Here is a 22,679-nt window from a genome sequence, read left to right as displayed (position 1 = left end):
GTTTGAACTTGGATCGATCACCCTATGAAGAATAGAAGACAACAAAAATTCAACCCCACTTTTCCCTCTTCTCTACTTGACATGCCGGGCAACCTACCGACTTGCCTGAAATCTCATAAAATCAGCCATCCTCATATTCTCCCAGTCCCTCACAGCTTCAAAGGCCCCACCCATTTTCTCCAACTCCTTCTCCAACCTCTCTTTGTCTCCCGTGAGTTCTTGCACCTGCTGTATAAGAGCTTTATTTTCTATCAACTGTTCCTCGTATAGCCGCCCAATCTTATTCCTCTTTTCAAGGAAATAATCACTTGAGCGTTTAAGGGAAATGTTCTCCGCCTCTAGATGCGCAATGTGTGCTAACAGCCCTGAATGGTTTGTTTTGCAGTTCTGTTCCACAGTCTCTGCATATTTGGCCAGATGTGCAGTTGCTTTTCTGAGATGCTCGGCTGCTATAGATTCAGGGTCAGGTGAGACGGAAATCACGGCTCGGTGTCCGTTATTTTTGCCGATTTGTTGCGGGCTCTGAGCGTGCGTTGAGCCGATGGCATTGTTATTATCCTGAGATTGTGTTGATCTGGTTCTGGTTCTGGTCCTTGTGGATGCCGGTGGGTCTTGATGGTTCGGCCCGTTTAGGGCGCTTGGTGGATCCGCCATTGAAGTCAATGCGACTCCAAGGTTTAGACTTGGGTTGCTCTCTGTATTATCGGGATGTCGTTGGGTTTGCGAGGACGACATCGTAGTATCACTCTGTGGCGACTCATCCGAGTCACTTGAATAATCGGCTTCACCTCCCTGCGCCGATGGCTGATCACATTGGTCCTAAAGTAACAGCGCTTAGCAGAGTGACTAGATGAACATGTGAAACTGAAAAGTTTTAAAACTCACCACCTGGGACGAAACCTCATCATCCAACATGATATCCTTCGCTCTTATAACGCTCCCACCCTCATCACTACTCGCATCCTCATACTCGTCCGACTCGGAAGCCGTCTCATTCACAGCCTCCCGAAGCCTCAGCGGTCTCCTCAATCGTTGCCTACCACCGCGTACGGTCGCGGCTGCAGAGCGCCTCGCCGCAATACTTTGGACCACCCCTCTCGAAACCCTGATAGAAGCCTTTCGGGTCCTCAAGCCAGGCTTGCGGCCTCGTCGCGATCGGGGCCCGCCACGTTCACGCTGGAGTCGCGATCGGGGCCCGCCACGTTCACGCTGGAGTCGCGATCGGGGCCCGCCACGTTCACGCTGGAGTCGCGACCAGGCTGTTTGAACCGATGCCTCGCTGTGGCCTGGGAAGAGGTCGAGCTGTTTTGTGAATAAGTCAGTATATATTGCTATGGTGTTATGCAGCAATGTATCATTGGTAAGTAGTGATTACTGGGAATGGATTGGGTTTAAAAACAATTGGGACTCGTCTAGGTACGGACCTTGTGAAACTCCCTCCATTCAAGATGGCGATGGAGAATCTTTGCATTCCATAGTCGGTCTTTCTGCTCGGGCGTCCAGGTGATCGCGAATGGCTTCCTCGGGTTTGAATTCTTGTCAGGCATTGTGATTGCAGTGTAGTTCTAAGCGCGAGGTACGACGGGCGGAGGATAGCTGATTGATTAATTTGCGGGCGTGATCCCGAGACTGCCGGGCGCCTGCAAGGCAGACCCGACCGCCGCAGCCTTGTCTATTTTTGCTTCACGCCTCAGTCTCTTGCCCCCTTGCTTCTTCGAGTTGACTTGGGCTGTGCTTGAAGGATGAAGGGGTTTCTCGGCGGGACTCTACCTAAAATCAGCAGTCTGACAATAAAATGGGAATTCTGGTGTCCTTATTGGCAACTGAAAGGGGAAAAAAGCAAGCAAGTTGTGTTTCTTATCATGGTCACATGCCATATTCTCTAATTGCTATTACCTAAGTATAGTTAATAACCTTCTTTCTGATTTGTCCTCTCTATTCAATTTCAATTTTTTCTCTTTCCTTCTTCTTTGTCTTTCCCTCCTCCTTTATCTCTGGCGGATCCCGGATCCCCGGGCGCGGATGGCGCATGGATGGTGGGCCACCCCCCAACCCCACCTGTCAGTCATGTCTCAAGTTCTCAACACGAGTCAGGATATCATGGCATATATTATTATGTTGGTATTATTGTTACAGTACTTTTGATTTGAATGTAATTACCCAGCCCTTTTAGGAAAATGTTGGCTTTATCTTCAAAAAGACTTTCTCTTTTTAAGTCTGAGACTCTGACTTCTCTATGCCACCAAGCAGCTTTCCATGCTACGTAAATTTTCTGACCTCTTTTTATAGCATGAGACTGGAAGTGCAGTCTAGTTGCTTGATATGTAGCTTCTTCCTGTGATAGTATAAACTAAATATGTTCAAAATATCAAGCATAAATTGAGGTATTGACATAAAAATAACCCATCTTAGCCTTTTGCATACTCGGTAAGCCTGCCTATAATCAATCAGCATCAGGCGTTGGAATATGTTGTCCAGCATGGAGAGCAGCAGTAAGTGTCTTAAAGGCCTGCATGACATGATCATGTTTCTCCATCTTCTGAACCATCTGTTGGTTTTCCCGTGACATTTTCTCAATTTTCGTTTCTAGGGCTGCTATTCGCTCGTCCGCTGATGCTTCAAGAATCCGCAGCTCCCTCTCTTGTGATTGCGCTTTGACTTCTAGTTCATGTATCCTACTCTTGAGGGCAGAGACCTCTCCTGAGTTGGCGTTTTGTGAATGTTCTTCCCTGATTTTTATATCGGTATAGCGAGCCAAGAGCCGGACTATTCCGTCGAGGCAATCCGCTCCCGTCAGATTTCGGATGTGGGAAGGTATTGAAGAGGAAGATCCCTCATCAGGTCTATCTTCAATTTTGTCTGCAGATGTAGACCGTTGGGGTGGCGCATTATTTATACCAAAGGACTCGGACAGTTGTCGGTAGGCGTCTTCCGTCGCTCCCTGTTCTTGCCTTGGACTGCAGGGGTTATCGCCGGTTGTTGTAGCTGGTATATGGTCCATCTGGTGCCCCGGCACAGGGTCGCTGATGGCCGTGAGCGACCGTCGCTCTTGCACCTCTGAGATCTCTGACGGCTGTGCAGGACGGGGCTCCGACGTATGGTCAGAAGCCTCAACATCAAAACCAAAGTCCAGTATGTTCGCATCATCGAGCCGAGATAGGTCTAACTGCGGTATCAGCGACGTAGGGTCCTTCATCCGAGGGGACAGTGTCATACTAGGTGGTCTTCCAACGGAGCGAAGCATGCGTTGAGTTCGAGGTGAGAAGTCCTGGAACTCGAAACCAGTCGGCATTGTCAGTCGAAACGACAGGATAGTGAAGAGCATACCGGTTGTATTTGGCCATCCTCTCCAATATCTCCCTCGCCCTCGCTACTCACATCGTCGTCTTCCTCGAGCCTGGGCTCCTTCTGCCGACGGCTGCCCGATCCCCCACCGTCAGGATCTATCGGGCGCTTTCCCGTCCTGAGCACAGCAATCTTTCGAGGATTGGTAGTCTTGGTGGTCTCGATTTCGTCCCTCATACGGTTGTTGTATCTGACACTCCCCTCCAGCCGATCTGGCTTCCAGTTCTCTCTGATCAATGCCTGTTTGAAGTGAGCGAATATCCCCCACGATCGGCCGACTGCAGCGTCAACATACCCAGAACTTTTGCTCCAACGCACTTCTCTCTCGGCCGGGAAATTGGGCGCCATATTTCTAAACGAGCCATTACTCAGGTCGCTCATCACGACAGGGCCTGTGGCTAGAAACCCGACAATAAACAAGTGGCATACCTTATACCAAGCATCCCACGTGAGGTGGCTATACTCCTGCCGCAACCTCCAAAGTTTGACCTTCTCTTCGTCACTGTACCGCGGCGGCTTGTCACCCTTTGGACTGAACAAGTAGCCGCTTGTTGAGGGCATAGTGTGGCCGTTCCGAGCAACTTTATGCGCAGATGCGAAACGGTCCGTGTGATGAAGGTGAGCTTCAAAGTGCGGGTTCATTCAAAGAAAACCGAAATAAGCTCGACTTGCAATGGCTTTTGTAATGCCGTCCCCTTCCAATCGAATGTTAATCGCCCTCACTAGAGAAGTAACCTCTCTCGAAGGATTTCTCTTGAGAAAAGTGGGTTTTGTGGAAAGTACTCGATAACGAACAAACCCCTCGTTTCAGACTTCACAGCCTCAAAATGCAGGGGGAAATCACACGAACCTTGCCACCGCGATGTGGCTGGCTTATCAGAAGAATGCCTTGCTCCGCCTAAAACGATGGGAACGCATCCGACAGACAGTATTGTCATTGTTCGAAGGAGGACAGGGAAAGTCCTGGTCGGCATGGATTCCAATCCCTCTTAATCTCGCTTCGGAATTGCAACGCAGTTTACGCCATCGCCGACAAACATTGAAGAAAAAGAAAAGAAAGCACAGCCAACCGTCCAGGCCAGACAGGGCAGGTGCAGCGACTCTCAGCTCCTCGTCCCGGCCTATGGTCAGTGTGGCTGATGGTCAAGCCAAGCCCTATTTAGAATTTAGAATTTACGCGCCGGCGGCTGATGGGGTCAAGTGTGGGCCTTCGGGGTGTCCCGTCGCTCGTCGATCTTCTTGGCTTTCCTACTCCGTACTAGCGGGCAGATATCGAGAGACCGGGCGAGATTCAAGAGACTTTGCGGCACAGCCAACGTGCGTTTTACTTGGGCTGGACGAGACCAGTAGTGTAGCGGTATCGTCGCCCCATCGCCTAGATTACGCAATGAATATCGCAATCAGTCAATTTCCGACATTTTGCCTGGAAGCATGCTGAGGTAAAATGGGTGGTGAGGTTGGCATGGAACCAGGGCCGAAGCTGGAGTGGAGGTGAGAGTTGAAGTAGGAGCTGAATCGGAGGCAGGAATGATTGTGTCTAGTCGCGCCTTGACGCCGGCACTCCACGCGCCGCAGCTAGCGTGCGACGAGCGGAAGAACTACGGGCCGAAGACGCTAAGACAAGGTGAAGCTAGCGTTATATCAATACGGAAATACGGAAGTATTGACATGATAGTAGTGATATGATAGTCAAATCAGTCAAATCAGTCATACTGGAATGATTTGATTAATTCGATGAATCGGGATATATAAGGACTGTCATTTACGATGCATCTTCGGAATACAAGCTATTCTACCTTCCAAGATTGCTACTTGCATTGTGCTCCATATCGTTGTTACCTCTTTTGACGATACACTTTCTCCACTGTTTACAGAATACCTTTCGACCAACCAGTCCTATGAAGGATCGGCAAACCTTATCTGTTCATATCAAACAACCCACCACTGTGAATGACTCAGCACCTCGTTACCCTTGGCAAAATAGGGAACGTGTCGGAGCAATTGTCGTATTTAATATTTATCATTTCCAGACGAGGAGCGACGAAGGATATGACTTTGGAAAACGTACTTGAATAGGTTGTAGAACAATACGGTCGCCAAGACGGCGGGGGCAATGTTGGGGTTGCGAAAATATATATCAGCACAGCAATACCCGCGATTACAGAGGTTATTACTTATCGGTCTGGTATTATCAAGCTCGTATCGTTATTTCCGAGTAACCAAATTACTTCGAGTGTGATTTAGTGCCCGCTGTAACCTGTTAAGCAGCGTGTCGTCCATGGTCCCGCAGCATAACTTCCGAGTAGTCATGGATGAACAAGGTTGCGCCCAGCCACGGGACCGAAACGGGCGGTTCAGACTGCTTTTTCGGCAACTTGCTTTTGAGTCTTCGGTCAGTAATTACTGTCGATGACTACGAAGCACGATATACACAAGGGTTCGAGGTGAGGAATCACAGCATCCATACTGCTTGCCATCATCGCTGAAGTTGGTAGGGAAACAACCTGGAAGGTGCCACGCCGTCACGTGGCTGTTAAGTACTTAGGTAAGCAAAGGTGAGAACCTAAGGGGGCTGTAATTACGTACTGGACGTGTTTCCAGCAGTTCATATTACTATAGCGTCGCCCCTTTATCGTTCATTGAGACGCAAGGACATTCTATCCCGGTACTTCACCGGGGCAAACATGCAGCAACTCGAGCCGGAGGGTGTCAGCGCTCGGACGTTCCAAGGTCTATCAGTTGACATGCTCGGTTGCCATTTTCTTTGAGAAACAGCGATGCAGGGTCGCGGCAGAAGATTCTAGACTGCTGAGAAGTCTTGGCAAACATTTCAGAAAACTTTGGCGTATGGGTTCGTAAAGCCTGTATTGGCCAAACAAATCTTGGTTAATTTGATCTATTAATTATCGCCCTATTTTTCTAAAACTTGGATCCTTCCTATTTAGCGTCTTGGCCAAATCTCTGCTCTTCGCGGGCGGCGGGTTGCCCCTTCCCGGTCATTATTCCCCTTTCAGCAACTCACTGACCAAGGTCGCGCCTGAGCAGCTTCATCGCTGGAAGTCATTAATCCCTGCTAGCTCCCCTGCACCGTACTTTCCGTTCCTCTCAGAGTCAACTCGCGACAGGTCACCTCCTTTCTCAAGGCCGTGCTGTTGTTTACGCTCGTAAGATACCGATACACCGAACTCCGGTCAGGGACCTGTCGTTTCAGCGACAAATTGAAGTCGAGCCATCACTGCACGACTGCAAGTGCATGATCGGGCCAACCCTGACTTCCAAGTTCCCAGCCTGCCGGCGGATGACTTTCGCCAGCGCTGCATCGTGGAAGCATTACGTTCCCAACATGACTTCAACTCCCACTTCAACTCCCAGTTCCACCCCTATCCCCCACTCGGTCACGGGCATGGCGCAGGACTCTCCCAGACGATTTCGGCGAAAATCGGAAAAGGGTGGCATGAAGTGGACTGATGAGGAGAGGAATAAGCTGTGGCGGCTTAAGCTTGAGCAAAGCCACCTTACTGAGGCTGAATGGTACAAGGTATGCATGTCGCTCGTCCTTTCCTTTCTTGACTGGATTTTATGGAGTAGTTGCGTTTGCTGTTTGTATTCTATCGCATATTCCGCGCAATGTCTAATAAATTCCGCAGACCTTTGCTTCGGAGTTTCCTGACCGGTCGCGAAGTGGTCTGGATCAGGAATACCAGGTATGTGAGAAGAAGCTGCAGGATTGCTGAGCATAGTGTGCTCACGCGACGCAGAAAATGAAAAGGGAAGACAATAGAAGGCGGGCCCAGCTTCTAAGCGCCAGAGCAAGTCACGGAGTCGTCGCGAGCCATCATCATACCAGCCCGACTACAGGGAAACGCCCGTTAGACCGTGGTCAAGACGGTATTGAGAGTCCTGCGTCTAAAGAGCCCCGAATTGAGAGGCGCCGCAGTGAGGAGATCAGCAAGCCTGGCGGAGGGACCGAACCTGATCGTCAAAATACATCGGTATATTGTATACGCGGGGTGTGAATATTTCGTTCCTGTACTAATGGTTATTGAGCATCAGAACGTGCCGCAGGAGCCAACACCTCTACATCCGCATCCCCATATTGTTGCACCGCCTCCTCAGCCTCAATCAATATATACGCCAGCGACACCGGGGTCAGGACCACCTCCGCAATGGGCTGCAGTTCGATCGCAAGCTCCTACTCCTAATCACGAGACCCAGTCTACCCCGATTTCAGTTTCCTCGACAGGTACCGCAGAGCCCGCTCCACTTCATCAAAGCGAGCCAGTTCACCCTACATACCATAGTCATCCCTTCCCACCAACCGCGCAACAACCAGATTACCCTCGTCCGACTGGTTGGACGCCCGTGAACGGTCATTCGACGGGTCAAATGAACAGCAAACAAGCGCAACTTGATACCAACCAGGCAAATCACAGAGGGCCAGTCGTGGCGAGTCACGATGCTATTGACAACGCAGGACGCAGACAAACGATCACCCATATCCCTCCCCAACCTCTCCATCTTCCGCCTTTCCCACCACAAAATGCGCACCCCTACCCCGACCGGATAGGCAGGGAGGGCTTCAATACCCCAGAACACAGACAAACACCTCATAGCATTCCTGCCCCCCCACCCCCACCTCCTCAGTCGATACCTCCAGCGCCGCGAGGCTCTCCATCAGCAAAACCGATTGAGCAGAACAATACTGCACCCGGCGAGAACCTAACCGAGGCTCAATGTCTTCAAGGCATCCTCCAGCTATCGACACGCTTGAGTCAAATTCACAGCGAAAAGGAGAAGACTGAGAACAATCAACCCGTAGATACCAACGAGCTGAAGTTGAAAATAGAGACTTTAGAATCACGCTTGGATATCTTGGAGGGGTCAGGTGGCTCACGGCTCGTTGCGCTGGAGAAGCAGATGGAGGAGATGAGGGAGGAGACGCAAAAGATGAGAGAGGAGAGAGCTCAGGAGCGCGAGAAGCTGAAGAGGCTGGAGGAATTCGTTGAGCGGTTCTCTCAGCTTACGGCGGCTGCCATGGCCGACTGAGGCCACCGTATATTTATAATAATCACACATTGCCACTAATAGACTACTATTTACTCACATAAGAACTTGAAGTAATCCACCATTGCAGTCTGTAATATACTAACGCCTAAATTACGATATGACCCGCAATTCCAGTCGCGGCTGCCGTACGGATGGTGTAACGATATGTGCCAAAACAGAAAAGGGGCCAGGTGACCTCCACTTGCGACGCTTAACCAGCCCACCTCCGCTCACCGTACATTAACCACCACTAAACCGCCACGTCCTCAGCACGTCTTCACCACATTATCAGGGCCATGGCCTCCACCCCCGCCAACAACAGACCAGACCTCCTAGCCTGGACAGACGAGCAGAATGACCGTCTCATGCGCCTGAAGGAGGAACACCACGACATCAGCTGGAAGGACTTTCATGCGGTACTACCTTTTCCCCCAATCTCATTCCCTCAATTTAATCACACACTCCTCCTTAACACCATATTTCTTTCTTGTTCTTGCTTCATGCCTATGCTTACCTTACTGAATGCCAAACTCTAAAACTAACGAAACTCTCCAGTTCAACTACTTCCCCGGTCGCAGCGGCCCAGCCGTGCAGGTTCAATATTCTCGTCTGAAGCACGGGCGCAGTGACGGTCTAGGCCGCAAGAATCGTCTTCCCTGGACGGGGACCGAGACGGGTTCGTCTGTGTCGACGAAAAGATCTCCCGATCCGATTGACGAGAATCGTGCGGGGAAAAGACTGCGGTCTGAAGATGAGGACGATGCGTCGGACACAGGCAGTGACGGCGGTGGTCCAGGTCCTGACAAGTCCGAAGCGAATAATGGTGATAGTGATGACGACGATGAGAGTAGCGGCGACGAGGGGGATATTTCGCACACTGGTGAGGTCGTGAAGGTGAGATATTTGCTGAGGACCTGCCCTTGCTGCAGTGCACTGTCTTCTAACTGAAGTTTGGTTATGCCTTAGATCCGAGAAAGGAACCCGGTGGCTGATAGGAAAGAACTATTGTCTTCCGGTGTGCGTTCGGAGAAGGAGCATGCTGTTTCTGGTTCTCCTACTCGGTCTGGTAATGGTAATACACTTGGCTCACGACAGGTTCCTGAGCACGCGACACGAGTTACTTCTCATCGAGGATCCAGCGGCGTCTCGAGAACTCCGCCTGGGCGCTCAATATTGGGCGCCTCAAAATCGAAATCTCCCATCACTGGTGCCGTCTCAACGACAACTGCCCCACGTGCAATTTCAGCCCGCAAATCGCCAAAATTCTCGCAACCGCGCCCGGCGACGAGTCCTTCACAGCAAGAATCGAACCCGGTCCGCGACGAAGCATCAGCTTCATTATCTGCACCTCAAACGCAGAATGAAGCTCTACCCGGCGCAACATCTTCGACGTCTCTCTCTTCATCTGTCGAAGGCTTAACAAAGACCCAGTGCCTCGAGGGCACTGTACGGCTTTTAGCCCGCTTCACGCAAATCCTAGGCGAGGAGGATGAAAAGGAAGCGCCAACTTCAAGTAACGGATCCGAGGAAACCTCCGCCCTAAGACAGAGAATAGCGGATCTTGAGTCCCAGGTCGCTGCCCAGAAGGAAAAGATTCAGGACCTCGAAATATCATCTTGCATGCGCGTCGATGCGCTGAGGCTCCAGATGGAAGAAATGGCAGAAAGAGCGAATGAGATGACGAAACGGGCGGAGAAGCATGAGCAAGTCATCAAGGCTTTCACGAAGTTCACTACCATTCTGAATGGGGCACATGGGGAGTCCGTCACGGAGCCTGGGGAGAGTAGGGAGTACCAGTGGAGGCCAACATGCTAACTTCATATCGCATGGTGATTGTCTTTCTTGATGAGCGGCTTTCGTTCTATTTTCACACGGCGTTGCCGCATCCATGTTCTTGTGTTCCTTATGGTACCTAACCGAACCCGCGGGCGCCTCCATACAATATCTCGCTTCGCGAATCACTAATACTCATAAGTAAGTAGTGACCAGACTGTATCAATAGGTACCCGTCAAACTATTGGTGCGATAAACACTCGAGACCACATAATGGCTTTAGAGCGTCTCCGTAGGAATCTATAATCCTCCACGTCCTACGCTAGCTTGAACACCTGGGAAATGGTCTGCACCTGCGTAGTAGAATAAGGGTTACCGAATCAAGTACTACTTACAGCTGTACTAGTCCGGTATGCCGAGTCTACGTCCATGTTCAGCGTAGATCAAACCAGGAACCCTCCTATAATACTCGGGCTATCCATCAATGAGATAGTAACCGCTCAACCGACAAAGCCAGCTGGTACCTAATTGCCTTGCATTGCGTTAACATAGCATAGGCTAGGGTAGGTAGCGGGCTGAGGCTGGGCTTGTAGAAAAAACCCTAATTACGCGGGTGAAGCCAAACAGATTGTTGATTTCAGGGTTCTATCCAATTCGTACCAACCACGAGTAGAAAGCGAAGTTTTTAAATGGAACCAATTAGTAAGTAAGCTGACAAAACGAACCAGGTTGTTTTTTGCTTGTTCGATGAAGTAGTTATTCTGTAAGGGCGGGCCTTAGACCAGGGAGCCATCCGTCGGGCGAGATTAGATATTAAGCGGACATGGACGGGCGGTGAGGGCAACAAAGCCAGTGCTGTCTGTTCATGGTGAGAGACATGATTATGGTAAGGTAGTGACTGACAGTAGAAAAGCACGTTGGTCCTTGCTTAGGGGTCGGAAATGCAGGATTGAGGATATACTATATCAGTGGGTGTGGAGTAAAGCGAAATACAAAATTTGTATGCGAGACCACGTGTATAAGAGAAGGGCATAGTATGACATCCGAAACCCGTAACGCACACTAAAAGGCGTCAGACCATCGCTCGCGTATCTCAGGCGTAATACCAGCAACTGTATGAGCAAGCTCCTCGTGGAGCCAGGTCTCCCAGTCCTAGTCAATCCATTCCTTAAACGCAAGCGCGTCTCGTCTGGAGTTCTCCCACCGCAGAATGGGCGACATGTACTGTCCTAGGAAATAGTTCAAATGTGCCACAATCAGCTCATCTCGCCGGCGATTGATAAGTGCATGGGCCAAATCGATAAAGATAACGTGGGACTCCTTGCTGGCTGGGGATGCAATGATAATATTCCGCGGCTCAACGTCAACAAGCCAAACGTCCTTCTCGTAGATTCGGCTCTCGAGGTCCACGATCGATTTCATGATGAATTGGCGGGTTGATTGCGGAAGTTCCTTGGGTTGAATATCTACCATAGTGACACCAGGGATCTGCCTGATCAGAATCATCCGGACCGTCCTTGTATGCGCTGTATCCACTGGTATATTCAGGGAGTAGGACCCATAGTACCTCGGGATCCACCGACCCTGTAATTCGTGGAGAGCCGGATATGCGTTGGCCTCATGGGTGTAAACTGGTCCATGCAGAGAAACGGGTTCAGATATCCCTCGTCATCATCGAAGTAGAGCGGGTCGTACACTTTGGCCACAAGTTCCATGCCTTCTTCAGGACAAACTTCCGGCGTGTGCTCTAATAGCCGCACTGCGAACACCTAGGAACTGTGCCTGTCGCCTCCTTTCAACATGTTCACCACCTCTAGGCTGACAACACAATCTCCTTCTCGGCCTGGTAACGGGGGCCGCCTTAGGCAACGAACTACCGGACTGAGTTGCCGTCGTTCCAGCCTTCCGTTTTGACCGTTGAGGCAGCGGCCTCGTACCACTGCCGTGGGAGGGGGTGCAATATAAGCCTTTGCAGTAAATTGCCAGCCGGGAACATATGGGATGGGAGGCTTGGGAAACTCGGTCGATGGAGGCCCAAAGATGGGCTGACATGGTTGTGGAACAAAAGACATGGTTACAGATAAACTGAGAGAAAACAGAAGAGAGTGAATGAGTGGCAGCTTGGGGAAGGGTTAGCGGCTTCCTGGAGAGATCCACAGCGGCGGTTTTGGGTCGGATTTCTAATTTTCATCAATTACATCACGTGGTTTCCGTGATATTATATTGATTATTGTTTTTGTTTTCGCAGTTACTAGGGTAGGTACGCACCGTATCCTCCAAGCTCTCTGTGTTGTCTTGCGACCAGGCTCGAGTCAATACTCTGGCCATCGAATATCGGATCCATGCTCGGCCAGAAGGTCCTCCATACGGCACTGCCAGCTTGTCCCGCGGAAGTTAATGCAGTGGCTAGGTAGATTATCACACCTGGCATTTTCACTGGTCTCCCATACCACAAGGTTGTGGCTTACAAGAATGCTGGTGGTTGACGACGGTATTTATAGAGCCAATCCTATCCAGCAAAGCGCGAACATGTCCACCATCCAGACTTAATATGGTGATGGAACGGCGCCTAGAAACGGGGACCGCATAATAATAGGTAACCTAGGTGCGGACCACACCTTCCAGATTGTACCTAGGGAGCCTGGATTCTTTCCTTTGGACTGCTGTTGACCTTTTCCCCTAGTCCAGCCCCGCCAACTCTGCCCATTCTGTCTCTCTCTCTCTCCCTCTCTCTACGGCATTCTACCTTACCATTTCTCCCGGGGATCCCTGCCAACTGTCTTTTCACTCTTATGGCTTCACACACTCAACCCCGTCAATTGTTGCAGCATTCGACGAGAAGCTCCCAGATGTGCCAGATGAGTCCAATTTGCCGTGCCGTACAATCCGAAATTCCGCTTTTTCAACGACCAACTCAGACGCGGTCCCGGTCTATTTAGAAGAGAGAATCGAGTCTTATCATCATCTATTCGACAGCTACTTCCCAAGTGTTGGCCCCGACAACACGCTGAACGGCAGCATGCCATTAAGCAAGCCACAAAGTACGCAGAGCACTGCCCGTACGTTGGATGCTTCGACTGGAGCGTTATATTCCTTTTCAGCTTCGTACCACGCTCGGGTGTTCCGGTGCAAGGACTCTACTTTGATGAAAACGGGCGCACGGGGGGCATGACATTTCGCCGACTTCCCTTTGCCTTTGTGGTACGGGCGTTGAAAAAGTACGAAGCAAAGTATCTTTGAACGCAGCATCAGAACACTCGACCGTGATATTCACGGAATCGCCAAGGCTTTTGCGTCAAGATGGAGATCAGTCCAGCCCGAAGTTGTATATGGCTGAACTGTCAGCTTCCCGTTTTCGTTTTGTTTTCCATTGCCTCTCTGTTTCTCTGTTTGTATCTATATTCTTGTTGCTATCGAGTCGCTCGTTGAATCCCATACTCTTCAGTTTTACGTTTTCGGTGCCCGTAATCGTGAACCTCTCCTTTGCTACATAACTAGGGCCCGGTAGGACCATGGCCAATATATAGAGCTACGGATACAGCCAGGTTATTTAGGGACCAGTGTGAAGTCTGAGACTGCGTGCAGATTTCTACTCTAGCAGGGTTACCGGCCATGGTTAACGCACCCCGTCTCATATTGAAGACACTGCGCCTCCAGACCCCGAAAATGGCCTTGTTCATTGCAGATCAGCTAACATGATATATCTATTTCTTGAAATCCCCCTTTTAAGTCCTAATTTATGACCGGCAAAATCAAGTATTCTGCTAGGATGTTTGACTCACCACCTCAAAGGGTAGTTCGCCATATTCGATATCAGCAACGCGCGTATAGGAGCCAATTTCAAGCACAAAATCCGGCACCCGAAGAGCCCGCAACGGCTTCACAAATGGCGTTGCGTCGAAACTATGGTTAGTTTGCGGGCGCAGCAAAAGGCCTACACGCAAGCTGTACAGACCTGTCAACCTGGCTAGAACTGTGCATGCTAGTTTCCAGGTTGTCAGGTTTCCGGGGAGATGGCTGATGGAGACGTAAACTCCGGACCCGATATCAGGGCCCCGACGACACCGCGCACCATATAGCCTCCCCTCCCTCCTCTAAGGTGTATAGTCTCAGGTCGTAGGACTTCCAGATAGCTTCTCTCAACTCAAAGGGAAGTTTGAAGAAAGGGCACTGGGTTTGAGTATCCGTTTTTCCAGCGCGACGGCGTTCACGTTGACCCTCTGGTAACGGCAGTGTCAATGCTCGACGGTGGCGCGGCGAGAACGCTCTTGGAGTTCGCCGATATCTGTAATCAATTACCGGCTTTGCCATGTTTCTTAGCTTTGGCTTGAGTTCTCGCTGCAGAGCCCCGTCGCGATAGGCCGGATAGAGAATGTACGGGCCGTAAAGGGCTAAGATGACGAGTATCTGGTTGTCCGTGAATACTGGGCCTGATTTAAATCAAGATAAGAAATGAACTTTTGAATTGTCAACGGTGGATCGAGTGGAGGATGTTATCACTGTCCGCGTGGCATGACGCCAATGTCTGCCAAGTTGTCCCCCGCTACCCTGTCTCATTTACGGCCTACTACCCATTTGCCGCGAGTAAAAAAAAGCTTCTGATTCTGATTCTGAGTTGAGCTGTAGTTCCTATATGGTGTGCTTGCCTTTCCCCAAACAAAGTCCACAGGATGATGCTGGCCAGCAAATGGTTTCTACCGCTCCTACCAGCTCAATGCAAGCGGCGAGACGTGGACGCCGGAGTTTTACGCGCAGTATATGAGCTTACACCGGTACTTTGTGCCGTTCTGCTAGCTGTTCCATTTCGGCCTCTGGTCGATTAAGCTGTCGTTTTTGGCATTCTTTCACCAGCTTGGGTTGCGGGTTAGGAGGCATCGGATCTGGTTTTGGGTTGATTTGGGCGTTAATGTTAGTCTGGGGGGTTATTTTCCTCCGGGTACAAGACTACGAATGTACTTTGAGGGAGGGATATGGAATGGATTGATGGTAGGCTTGCCTGTGCCAGATCCCAGGATGCTACAAATGGATGGAAAGGATAATGTCTTATTTACCTTAGCCTACTGCTCTACGCCGAAACGGATTCATCGTCAGAGGGCATCATATTACATCCAGTGCATTGGCGATCTCGTATCAGATGTCATGGATACGTAGGTTCCTGCAATGACTCCACCGAAACGAAATCATCGCAGCTAACCAAGAAAATCGCCAACTACCCAGTCCTATCGATCCCCATCCTATTAATCTGGCCCGTCAAGGTCCCATTGCGGAAGAAAATCGTGCTATTCGCTATCCTCTCGGTAACCGTTATCATCACGGCAGTCGCCGTCATCCGAGTTACCCTCAACAGCGCCTACGCCATGACGCTTGATTTCCCCTGGTTGTATTTCTGGCGTACTGTGAATCTTGGGACCGGTATGTATGCCCTGCCCTGTCCATGCTAGGTGGATCTACCTACACGCACTCGCACGAACTGAACTAACGCAGTGCAGCTATCATGGTCGCCTGCGTCGCATCATTCCGACAGTTGTTCGTGACAGTGCAGAATCAGGATTCGTACGACCAGTTTAGCAGTAGGAGCTGGGCGAACCTGGTTCGGGTGCCTAGCTTTGGATTTATACGAGCATTCTCAGATAAATCGAGTCAGGAGAGTTCGTTGCATGATGGTGAGCAAACGCCGTCGAAGGAGTCGGTGACTTCCCTGGCAAGGATATGCGTCGGTGGGAGCGCGAGATAGTGACCGTCGTGAACTACCACGGGGATCATGGGAACCAACTGGATGTGCCGTTGGAGGGCTGTGGGTGGGATTGGGGCATGAATGTGTACGATAGGAGGTGAGATTCTCCTGCAGGACGTGGGGGTGTATGTACGGGTTCCCTTGTTTTCAATCCTTCCTTTTCTTCTTCTTTTGTGTCATGCATTGATCCTGCCAGGTACCGGTATCACATTCGCAGACACACAGGAATACGGGACTACTTCAGAGGTGGTTGGAGTTATCTTCTCCACTCGAGTGTATGAAAATCTGTGTTTATCATGGTCTTGCCTTGGGAATCTCTGGTTTCGCCAATCGCGATCCGACTAATCCTCAATACCTACCGAAGGCTGTTCGACTCTGGCTTAAGGTTCCATTTCACGTCTGTCCACTCATAGGAGTACAATTATATTGCCTATAATTGATCTACATCCGCCCAGGCCTCATCAAAGCCCGTTGACCGAATCCACAGAGCCTCTTCATTATTACTGCTTTGAACTGAATCGTTGACTAACAGTCAATTAGTACCCCATGTCGCTGGGCAGAGTAGGGGATCTGGCTTACCCATATTCCCTATCCTTAGCCACGAATCTCCGGCAATCTTGAGTCCTCGCTCCTTCTCCTGGCCCTTATAGACATCGCAAACACTTTCCGCGTTCCTCAATGCCCTCACAAGCTTGGACAAATGTCCGTCGTCTTGGGGATGATGTCTGCTCTGACTGACTATGGTATCCCAGTCACTTGAGACCGGGTACTTTGTTATTCTGTCGAGGTAGAGCTCCGGTGCATTGCGGGAGATATACATAAGAAGATCCATGCGTCCTTTCCACTCCAGTAGACGGATCCTGGTGCGCGTGTCTAAGAAGGGAAGAGCCAGGATCTTGGAGTAGAAGATGGAGGAGTTGACAGCGTGGATGTAGAAGAAGTCGAACTTGACTTTTTTGGACGGTCGTTGAGAGGCGCTGGTGAAGTATACTAAGCCAACAATCAGCATCTATCCGTCCTGCTAGATGGCACGCAGCTTGTTTAGGTTTAATGTTTGGAAGCATACCAGAAGTATCAACCATCTCAGCAAACTTCTCCTGCATCTGCTCTTCAGAGACTGTCCACTGAGAAGCATACTTGATCATCTCCTCGGGCGCTCGCTTGAGCACTCCATCACGAAGTTTATTGCCGTCTTCCCAATGGACTGAGCTGGCTAGTTTTCTATCCGTGCGCGCCTCTTCCAGGAGCTGGAGCATGGTTTTGCTCCCTCGCTTACCAACGCCGCCTGCAGCCTTCTCGACCGGGAAGAGGAACATTGGACCCGTCCAATCATCGTGGATAGCCGTCTGCGCGAGTGCCTCGGCAATAATAGCTGGCTGATTAAATTCGATGCCGAAGCCGAGGTGGATGATGGGATGGAGGAGGCCTGTTTATTATATGAGCATCCACTACCTAGTATCTTGGGAAAGGGTAATAACCTACCACCGACCAACCGCGCCATCATACTCTCCGCATTCTCATCACCAGAGAATAAATACCCATTCAAGACTGACTCAGTACCCTTCTGCTCAATCTCACGCTGAAAGAACTCTAGGAAATTCTCATAGTTCTTCTCCTTCCCCAAAGAGCTCCTGAACTTTTCGTTGTCATGAAGATCCTGCACGACGCTCTCATGCACGGGCATCCTACGTCGTTGATAAGTCTTGTTCCTGTCGTACGCAGCCTTGATCTCACTAGGTGATGCGCCAAGTGCATAGATCGTTAGGATGTGGTGGGCGATGTGGTCTGTTTGTTTGTCAGCATTCTCTCTTCTTTACTGTCCGTGGGTTTGGCTTGACACACTATGAAACCCCATATTGTTGAAATATACATGGTGTTTCTCCAAGTCCTCCTGCAGAACCTCATTGGCGGCCTTGGCAGAGTCCTCTGTCACGCCGGTGCTCCAGACTCCGGTGTCGGTTTGCGGGGACAATTGGATTTTCCTTGCGGTGGCCATTTTTGGTAGTGTACTGAAGGACTTAGCAGCTGGGTCGGTAGTCGAGGTGGTGATTCCAGCGGGAGGGGTCAAATTATTCGAACTATGAGACGACAAGATTGTTCTAGCTCTTGTAGGACGAGAAAAGGGGGCGGAAAGCTGGGATGACCACTGGGATGCAACTCGGCCACGCAGGGCAGAAACGGGAGTGGTTGGTCTTGTTATTCTTGATGATAGGCGCATCTGGTTTATTGTCTTGGGTTTCACAAGGTATTTTCGCATATATATTGGCTTGAAAAGCTACCTTGGCATCTAGACTGGCCATGATTACATCATACCTTTCCCCGCATGTCGGAGACTCGGAGCTTAAATAACAAAGCGAACATGCCGACATTTGTAATCTACATCAGCTAGACGCTTTACAGCAAGCAAATGGTCACTTGGTAGATTAGGTAACAAAAAAGACCCCGAGGCAAGTCACGTCCAGCCCATGAGATTCTCCTAGTAGGTCTCCGTGGGACGCTAGTTGCTCAACTAAGTGACAGGCTGTAGCACTGCATCCGTAACTCCCGAGAACCGCATTTGCTGCCCCTGCCTGCGTCAAGTTCGCATGCATTGAAACCTACAAAAGATTCTAATGATGAAGATGCTAGTGATTCCCATGTTATTATTCTCATAAGTTTCGTTATCTATGTATAGTCTATTTACAGTCGTATCTCCAGGCAGGTAAAGCAGTGTCTGATCAACAAATACAAAACATTTATGTGGAAGTCTTGTTCCTATGCGCCTGAGGTCTGAATTCCGAGAAACTGTCAGGCCACAAAAACATCCTGTCTTCTCTCGAGGGCGTAGCAGCAACGAATTTCGGGACCTGGAATAATTCAGCATGTGCTTGATATGCAATATTGAGTTTTACCAGCATAAACTTACAGCTTGCGTGCTTGAGACACTCCGCCACATATTGGCACGAGGATTAAAGCGGGCAGGTTTGCCTACTCCGCGGGTCTTCTCCTGATCCTCCTTCATGATGGCTTCCATTTCCCTCCTGACATCGAAAAAGGAGTCGAAAGGAATATAATTCACGTTGTTTTCGATGCAGTATTCTTCCAACCGCAGACCCTTCCGCGCAAAGAGGACATCTGCTTCCCGCGCAGCCGGTAGGTCAGAGACACCGTCGCCGATGAAAACAATAAGAGGAATCTCGCCCTCCTCCTCGGCCGTTATAGCGCGGCCCTCTTTGACAGACAGCGCCTTGTCATGGCCGAGCTCGGTGTCATGTCGCCAGACAGGCTTCCACTCCGACCCATCAGTTTCGATCCGCGCATCGTTGGCGACAATGTCGATACTAGAAGCCTCTGCCTTGCCAAGGGAATCGTCTAGGACTTTGCGCAGGATCGGCTTGAGACCCGCGCTAATCACGTGGAAATCGATATCGTTGGCGAGGCAGAACTGGTGGAAACCTTTAAAGCCCGGGTCGATGTCTAGCTCCTTCTTCATGACTTCGAAACCGTCCTCGAAGGGGACTCGCAGCGAGCCCCACATCTCCTCTGAGACTTCGCGGAAAGAGCGCTCGCCTGACTTGATCTGTTCGTCTAGCATTCGGCGGCGTTCTTCGCCGCAGCCTAGGTTGTCGAAGAGGACATGGCCCGTATCTTGCATGAAGATGGTGCCATCGAAGTCTGCAAAGGAGGGGTTAGAATCTGCTACCTGCCAAGTTAAGCCCTGCGTTGTGCATACCTGAAAAGCAAACGATTTTCCTGGCAGCTGGCGACATTGTGGCGTAATTGTTTCACGTCTGGAGTCGTTGAATTGAGACGGAAGTGATGACACAGATGGCACAGGGCGCGGTGAAATATCCTGCCACTCAATGACGTACCCGTGGATCGGTAAGGGTGCGCCTAGTGACCGATTATTAACCTGTGGATCCCTTGACTAGTTGCCGACTTTCCCATGAGAAGCCGGAATGCCGGACCCAGTGGGCGTGGCGGGGAAAATGATAACGTCATAGATCCACCCAGCGAAGTACAGGAACAGGAAGTGTGATGCCAGAATAGGTGCCACTGAAAAGGGCATTCTTTACATGTTATAGATCTAGTTGAGCCTCTCCAGCAGTCTTCACAGAAGGCGCAGTAAACTAGGCAGGGGAGAGTCACCCTATTCCCTAAGAGGCTAGCTTTTCCGCCAAGCCTCGCCCTGGTTAACAAATTAGTCGGCCCGAGACACTAGCACAGGGACTTGGCTTTATTCTAGAGTTGAACTCGTTGATACGTTATCACGATTATTATTGCATGAGCGGAAGCTACCAAGGGAGTATCAAACACTGGCCGGCGAGTTACATTTATCAACTCCTTCATTAGACCGCCAAGCGTTAGCGAGGTTGATTATCCCTAATATATATTATACCTATCAGCGAATAGATTACCACCTAGTTTCGCATAACGCATAGTCCCGAAAGCTAAGAAAAGAACTGTATAATGCCTGAAATGTCCTATCACAACGTCCACGCTATAGAGAGCGGCTAGTTTCATAGGTACATATGGGATCTCTGTCAATGCGGGGATGCTATTTCGGCCCGAATCGTCCATCTCCACCCCTTAGATGAACCATGCTGACGGAGCAGACTGGAGCTGTAGCATAGGGCTCCTGCTGAGCATTCACAAACGGTTATGCAGAGAACGACTGATCCGCATGCCCCTCGGAAGCCCGTTCAGGAGCTAAGGATGGGTCTCCAACAATCGATTCGCGTCATAATGCTCGTTGTCAAAACACCCCTGCATCGACCAATCAGCCGTCAGGCTGAGTACACTACTGCTGTTGTGTATGTCTTCTTCAGGCTAAGGCTTGATAGCAACATTATCCTGCATGTGTTTCGTTGCCACACCGAGGTCCTTCTGTTACTCCGACTCCAAGCTAGGGCTAATTGCGGAAAAAACCCCCGCGTATGGGGTCACAATTTAGGACACCCCTTCTCCTCATAATTCGCTTTCCGAGTATCCTCATCATGCACAGCATAGACCTTGCCCTCTCGCAAGCCTCTACGACCGCCTCCTTCCTACTCAGGCTTCCAGGAACCTGCCTCGGGACCTGCCCCTTTATCGTAACGCGCACGCCGTGCCGGTGCAACGGCGCATAATCATGGGTCGCGCGGTGCGTCGTCGCCCTGGCCATCATTAGCATGACCCTCTCAACCTCACTCCCCTCCAGGCCAGAATAATTCTCGCAGCTAGGTAACATACTGATTATCCCAAAGCGCCACCGAATTCCTCTCCCAGCGAAACCGCACCATATGATCTTGCTCCCTATGAATATGCGTGAAAAGCAACTCTAGCAATTTATCCGACTCGTATCTCTTTAAGCCCTCCCAGCGGGTCACGAAGTCCGAGGTGAGGTTCAGCACTTTGTACCCGGTTACCGGGTGTGTTGTGACGAGGGGTTGAAGGGCTTCGATGGGACGCTATGCGAGTTCCCGGCCCCAGTGGTTGAGGACGGAGTCGTAGATGTACTAGTGGTAATTACTGTTAGCTTGGGCTTGGGTTTGCATGGGAGATGTTGAGGGGGTTACATACCGCCGAGCTATGACAAGCGCTCAAAGTATCCGCGAAGCTTCGCAGTGGCACTGATAGGGCTTCGTATGTGCCGTAGCCGGATATCCGGTGAGTTGCCGCGCTAGCTCGGCATCTGCACCCGATGTCATTATCATGGTGTTGTATACCAGTTAGTATCGCCGCCGGTAGGAGGTATTCATCGATGCGTAGTAGAGAGAATGAAGGAGGGTTCGCTGGGAAGCTACTATCCGCGTGAAAGTCGGCGAACGGCCACTTGAAGTGGACGTAGGTTGCTCGAAGTCTCTGAATGTTGTTTTAGGAAATTCACAGGCGAAAAAATCAAATTGCGATCGCCGCCTGCGGTCCATTCATCGCACTGCTTTTATCGAACCCCGAGAAAGTCGTCCGCCGCGATGGCGTCAAGATCCAAACGAAGAAACAGCCGAATGCACTAGAAGAAGCGAAGAAGGCCTCTAGTGCTGTTGAGCGAAGAGAAGAACATTCTGCCTTTCCCCACTGGTGTTTACATTGCGCTGTCTGTGTCTGACGGATATCTGTTCAGATGCTCCTCCTAACCCCCATGTTTATTTTCTCGCCATGGTTCCTCTCTTACAAGAGAGACTTCACAGCGATATACCACTCCGTCCGCGGTCGCGCACTGACATTCTTCACGGGTGCATTCGCCGGGATCGCGGGGACATTCGCCATGGCGGTATTCCTTGACTCGCCGCGACTGTCGGGATCCGCGAAATTTCGATGGGGGTTTTGGTGCGGTATATCTCCTGTACACGGTTATTTGGGTCTGGTATACCGTTGTGCAGTGGTACTATGCGAAGACGAACCCTGAAGGATTGGATTGGTCGCACGGAGAAGTTTCATGCTAGTTTTCCTTTGATGTTGTTTGACGAGTGAGTTGCATTGAAAGTTGCCTGGAGATTGATAATAAAAGAAAGGGTGGCTAATCAAGAATAACAGCTTTTTCGGCATGCCTTTCAGACATTCTTGTATGCCCTTGTAGGGTTCTTGACGGAGAACGTGAATTGGAGCGGTATACGGGTTTCCTGAAGGCCGTTAACACCGGGGTTGCGGCACTGGGGTATGCGGTGTAGACAAAATGGAGTATGATGGGTGCGGAGGCATTGCTGTAAGTCGACACTGGCGATCCTTTGCTGATGAAGGAAGATGGACTGACGTGCGTGAAGACTAGGGCTATGGGTTGTGCAGATTATCCCGACTTGCTTGGTGGTGAGGAAAGTTGGCA

The 22,679-nt window shown here is 50.5% G+C and overlaps 9 protein-coding genes across 9 annotated transcripts; 3 read left to right on the top strand and 6 right to left on the bottom strand.

The window, feature by feature from the left end:
• Positions 1-473: 473 nt before the first annotated feature.
• BDV17DRAFT_68354 (uncharacterized protein) lies at positions 474-1,741 on the bottom strand. The gene is made up of 3 exons (XM_073764959.1): positions 1,425-1,741; positions 886-1,302; positions 474-833 (listed from the first exon to the last, which is right to left on the bottom strand). Exons 1-3 carry the CDS (start codon positions 1,545-1,547, stop codon positions 678-680), a joined length of 696 nt encoding a protein of 231 aa, XP_073620653.1. The 5' UTR covers positions 1,548-1,741; the 3' UTR covers positions 474-677.
• Positions 1,742-2,179: 438 nt separating this feature from the next.
• Positions 2,180-3,662, bottom strand: BDV17DRAFT_250578 (uncharacterized protein). The gene is made up of 3 exons (XM_073756342.1): positions 3,328-3,662; positions 3,217-3,274; positions 2,180-3,162 (listed from the first exon to the last, which is right to left on the bottom strand). Exons 1-3 carry the CDS (start codon positions 3,520-3,522, stop codon positions 2,444-2,446), a joined length of 972 nt encoding a protein of 323 aa, XP_073620652.1. The 5' UTR covers positions 3,523-3,662; the 3' UTR covers positions 2,180-2,443.
• A 2,608-nt stretch (positions 3,663-6,270) lies between these two features.
• On the top strand, positions 6,271-8,453 carry BDV17DRAFT_250571 (uncharacterized protein). The gene is made up of 4 exons (XM_073756341.1): positions 6,271-6,883; positions 6,993-7,049; positions 7,104-7,337; positions 7,399-8,453. Exons 1-4 carry the CDS (start codon positions 6,599-6,601, stop codon positions 8,389-8,391), a joined length of 1,569 nt encoding a protein of 522 aa, XP_073620651.1. The 5' UTR covers positions 6,271-6,598; the 3' UTR covers positions 8,392-8,453.
• An 81-nt stretch (positions 8,454-8,534) lies between these two features.
• BDV17DRAFT_250563 (uncharacterized protein) lies at positions 8,535-10,429 on the top strand. The gene is made up of 3 exons (XM_073756340.1): positions 8,535-8,807; positions 8,947-9,285; positions 9,358-10,429. The coding sequence occupies exons 1-3, from the start codon at positions 8,688-8,690 to the stop codon at positions 10,204-10,206; spliced, it is 1,308 nt and encodes a 435-aa protein (XP_073620650.1). The 5' UTR covers positions 8,535-8,687; the 3' UTR covers positions 10,207-10,429.
• Positions 10,430-11,214: 785 nt separating this feature from the next.
• On the bottom strand, positions 11,215-12,268 carry BDV17DRAFT_250559 (uncharacterized protein). The gene has a single exon (XM_073756339.1). The coding sequence runs from the start codon at positions 11,668-11,670 to the stop codon at positions 11,317-11,319; it is 354 nt and encodes a 117-aa protein (XP_073620649.1). The 5' UTR covers positions 11,671-12,268; the 3' UTR covers positions 11,215-11,316.
• A 3,258-nt stretch (positions 12,269-15,526) lies between these two features.
• BDV17DRAFT_250557 (uncharacterized protein) lies at positions 15,527-16,020 on the top strand. Its single transcript, XM_073756338.1, has 2 exons — positions 15,527-15,580; positions 15,654-16,020. The coding sequence occupies exon 2, from the start codon at positions 15,659-15,661 to the stop codon at positions 15,896-15,898; it is 240 nt and encodes a 79-aa protein (XP_073620648.1). The 5' UTR covers positions 15,527-15,580; positions 15,654-15,658; the 3' UTR covers positions 15,899-16,020.
• A 308-nt stretch (positions 16,021-16,328) lies between these two features.
• BDV17DRAFT_286625 (questin oxidase family protein) lies at positions 16,329-17,894 on the bottom strand (the record flags this gene model as incomplete). The annotated part of the gene is made up of 5 exons (XM_073760957.1): positions 16,329-16,423; positions 16,478-16,888; positions 16,965-17,324; positions 17,381-17,683; positions 17,741-17,894. 5 exons carry the CDS (start codon positions 17,892-17,894, stop codon positions 16,329-16,331), a joined length of 1,323 nt encoding a protein of 440 aa, XP_073620647.1.
• A 620-nt stretch (positions 17,895-18,514) lies between these two features.
• On the bottom strand, positions 18,515-19,859 carry BDV17DRAFT_250553 (putative 2,3-diketo-5-methylthio-1-phosphopentane phosphatase). The gene is made up of 3 exons (XM_073756337.1): positions 19,611-19,859; positions 18,804-19,552; positions 18,515-18,744 (listed from the first exon to the last, which is right to left on the bottom strand). The coding sequence occupies exons 1-3, from the start codon at positions 19,645-19,647 to the stop codon at positions 18,634-18,636; spliced, it is 897 nt and encodes a 298-aa protein (XP_073620646.1). The 5' UTR covers positions 19,648-19,859; the 3' UTR covers positions 18,515-18,633.
• A 1,468-nt stretch (positions 19,860-21,327) lies between these two features.
• On the bottom strand, positions 21,328-22,126 carry BDV17DRAFT_286623 (uncharacterized protein; the record flags this gene model as incomplete). The annotated part of the gene is made up of 3 exons (XM_073760956.1): positions 21,328-21,375; positions 21,440-21,721; positions 22,082-22,126. 3 exons carry the CDS (start codon positions 22,124-22,126, stop codon positions 21,328-21,330), a joined length of 375 nt encoding a protein of 124 aa, XP_073620645.1.
• Positions 22,127-22,679: the final 553 nt, after the last annotated feature.

The sequence above is a fragment of the Aspergillus undulatus genome (genome assembly GCF_047715775.1).
Source record: "Aspergillus undulatus strain CBS 261.88 unplaced genomic scaffold BDV17scaffold_2, whole genome shotgun sequence".
In the NCBI taxonomy this organism is placed as follows: Eukaryota; Fungi; Ascomycota; class Eurotiomycetes; order Eurotiales; family Aspergillaceae; genus Aspergillus; species Aspergillus undulatus.
The sequence above is the reverse complement of the archived record's forward strand: the minus strand, read 5'-3'. Positions and strand labels throughout refer to the sequence as shown.